This window comes from Echinops telfairi, unplaced genomic scaffold (genome assembly GCF_000313985.2).
Source record: "Echinops telfairi isolate 266 unplaced genomic scaffold, ASM31398v2 ScPeMD7_31;HRSCAF=116, whole genome shotgun sequence".
Lineage (NCBI taxonomy): Eukaryota > Metazoa > Chordata > Mammalia > Afrosoricida > Tenrecidae > Echinops > Echinops telfairi.
The window spans coordinates 25,803,925-25,807,223 of record NW_022103928.1 but is presented as its reverse complement, the minus strand read 5'-3'; the positions used below and the strand labels follow the sequence as shown (position 1 = coordinate 25,807,223).

At 54.2% G+C, this 3,299-nt stretch overlaps 1 protein-coding gene across 3 annotated transcripts in view; it reads left to right on the top strand.

Annotated features, from left to right (window-relative positions):
• The window catches only part of VGLL4 (vestigial like family member 4), a 143,025-nt gene that overhangs the window by 135,110 nt on the left and 4,616 nt on the right, over positions 1–3,299 (top strand). For all 3 annotated transcript variants that reach the window (XM_004702390.3, XM_004702389.2, XM_045289846.1), the window contains one exon: positions 2,915–3,137. In XM_004702390.3, the coding sequence (XP_004702447.1) occupies positions 2,915–3,137 (223 nt within the window). The remainder of the gene's footprint in view (positions 1–2,914; positions 3,138–3,299) is intronic.

Here is a 3,299-nt window from a genome sequence, read left to right as displayed (position 1 = left end):
GAGCTTGCTCTCCCGTGATTGTCTGAAAAATGTGTTCTCTAATAGGCTTTGAGGATCACTCTTTATAGTCAACAGAGAATACACGAAGGGAAGGAAATAAAACCATAAACGAAATGCTTGTGTCCTGCGAGCGCCCTGCGGCCAGTGCTCCAGTGCTGACTGGACACTACTGGCCCGCTATGCGGGAGTCAGGTGGTGGGGGTGTACTGCCTAGTTCTGGTTAAAGCTCTCTGGGTGGACGCTATGTTAAAAACACACGGTAGAGGAGGAAGGCAAGGCTTGAGTTGGGCTCTCCGCCACTCCAGGTGCTCTGTCCCCAGGCCCTCAGTTATTGATTAGGATACATAAAGCATCTGAAGGACATGGACCGCCCCCCACCCCCAGTGCTGCCTTACACACAGGTCCACTTCCATGGGGCTGTGCCAGCCTGCCCAGTCATTGACGTACTGTTTCTCCTCCTGGACACAGAGTCCCTGTGTGCCAGGAGCCCAGGTGGCACTGTCAGTCAAGCTTTCAAACCCACCAGCTGTGCCAAGGGAGAAAGATGAGGCTGAGGAAGATGAGTGGTATCATTGCTTAACTTCTGAACATCAGTTGACAGAAGACTGAATGAGTGAAAGCCCAAATGCCATGTGCAGGGTCCCCATGTGGACTGAGCCGCCAGTGAATCCCCCTGACCGGAGTGTGGTCCAGGGATGTGGATAGCCTTGCTGTAAGAGAGCAGGGTATGGCAGATGCAATTTGGCTAAAATGTATCATCTTATCAATTAATTTTTTCTTTGACCTATTAACATTTTTTCAGTCTTGAGTATTTTTTGCTTCCTTGTTGATTGAGGGCTTTTTCTGTTCTGTTTTGTCATTGTTTTGCATGGTTTTCTATACGAGAGTGTCTAGGATCGATAAATCTCTAGGCAGTAACAGGATTCATACTTACCTAGGAGCATGTCAGGGGCCGTTGGGGAGAAATGGGCGCGAGCAATGACCAGATGGAAATGTTTTAAATTGATTGTGGTGATGATGGCACAGCTCTTCTTAATGATTCAGCTGTTGAGTTGTATGATGTGAATTATGTGCCAATTAAGAGAGAGAAAACAGACCAAAGATAGCAGTGGTTCTCAACCTTCCTAATGCCGTGATCCCTTTAATACAGTTCCTCATGTGGTGGTGACTCCCCCCACCCCCCAACCATAAGATTATTTTCGTCGCTACTTCATCACTGTCATTTTGCTACTGTTATGAATTGGGCGACCCCTGTGAAAGGGTCGTTAGTCCCCCAAAGGGGTCGCAACCCACAGGTTGAGAACCACTGGTTTACAGCCCCAGAAACACTGAGTAGACGGCATGGATTTTGGTTTTGAGTTTGTGGGACAGGCAGTGTGGCGCAGGGCCTCTGGGATCCTCTGCACTCTTGGAAGCTCATGGGAGCAGGGGACTGATGCTCGTGCTGTGATGGAGGCCCAGGGTGGTACAAACGGTGACCATGCTTAGCTGCTAACCCAAAGGTTGGAGGTTCAAGTCCATGTAGAGGTACTTCAGAAGAAAAGCTGAGTGATCTAGGTTCTCAGAGCTGGCCAGGGAAAACCATTCGAACTCAGTTCTCCCATGACACACATGGGTCACAGGGAGTAGAGCCCACTCAAAGGCAATTGGTAGTGGTGTGAGTCTTTCGTACAGGTTTGCGCAGAAGGATAGGTGAACCTTTACTGGAGAGTGCGGTGAATGGAGTTTCAGCAGGTCTGGGGTTGGCCAGCTGCACATGATCCTGGAGTAAAGAAGGCTTGCGGGGTGTGGGGGGAGGTATCCTAGTAGTCTAGTGAATTGTGCTCAGAGGACAACTAGAAAAGTTGCCCGGAATAAACAGGGAAGAAGGGGTTGGGGAGGCTTCTCTCGTTAACTCTGAATGCTCCACCTGTGACCTTGCCTGTCTGCACTGGTTTGAGTAGGAATGGCATTTGTTGGCCCAGCACAGCCTCTGGAGCTGGCTGCTGGGCTTTGCCCAGCACGTTCTGGTGAAACACCGCCCCATGGTGCGCTCCAGCCTCGAGAAGGGCTGGCTGGTTGCCGCTGCTTCGAGTCTTGGTTTCCAGGTCTGGCAAGGGGGCACTCCTGGGGGCTGTTGGAAGATCCCATCATAGTCTTCCTCTCCAAATGCTAGGCCCTCATCAGACCCAAGCTGGGTGGCTCTGGTCACGTGGCGATGGCTATAGCCCTGCTCAGTGAGTCAGGCAGAAGCCAAGCACTGAGCATGTGGAAGAGGGAGGCGCCCAGCACGGCCTGCGGTCCAATGGCCCTGCAGCGCCAGTTTGGGGAGCTGATGGATGCAGCCCTTTGGTGTCAGACTGACCAGTTTCAAGTCCCAGTGACCCAGCGGCACTGGCCTTCTAGCGGCTCTCCAGGCCTGTCTTTGGAGATCCTCCCGTGTGAACCATTTGCACTACCCAGGGACTCTTCCGAATGGCAGGAGTTACAAAGTGTGTGGGGAAAGAGAATTGCGAGAAGAAGCAAGCGCCTGCACTAACTTTGCAGCGCCCGTGAGGACTGTTCTTGCTGCCGGCCACTCCCCAAGATCAGATCAGAGCTGAAGGAGATGCAGCAGGGTCGCATCACTGCTCAGAACTGGGAACCGCAGGGCTTTTGACAGCCAAGGTTTTGCTGGCTCGCCACGCCTTCCTCGGAGGCCTGGTGGACTCGAACCTGCCAGCATGTTAACTGTGCGCCATCTGGGGCGCCGGCTTCTCAGTTTGCTCATCAGTTATTTGATCTGAGCTCAGAAGAAGTGGGTGATAGTAGCGTGTAGTACGTATCTAACGGGAGGAGAAATAAAATAGGACGGTGAGTACGGTGCGCCTGGCACGTGGTCTCCGTCCCCCTGGCCAGGTGCTCGAGAGTCTGAGTGCACCTTCTTCTTTCTCAGGAACAAGACGGCCAATGGCGACTGCCGGAAAGACCACCACGAGCGGAGCCGCAGCCCCATCGAGCGCGCCGTGGCCCCCGCCGTGAGCCTGCATGGCGCCCACCTGTACGCCTCCATCCCCAGCCTCAGCCTGGAGCAGCCGCTCGCCCTGACCAAGAACAGTGTGGACGCCAGCAGGCCGGCCGGCATCTCGCCCCCACTGGCCCCGGCCGAGCGGCAGCAGGTAGGCTTTTGCGCGTGCAGGCCCAGGGCCCGTTGTGACTTGGGTTGGGGCGCTGGGCTGCACTGCCGAGGACCTCCCTGGCTTTGCTTTGGAGGAGGAAATGACCTCGCCCCGTGCCTTTGGGGCTTCCTGTCTTTCTTTGCAAAGTGGAAGGCTTAAGGG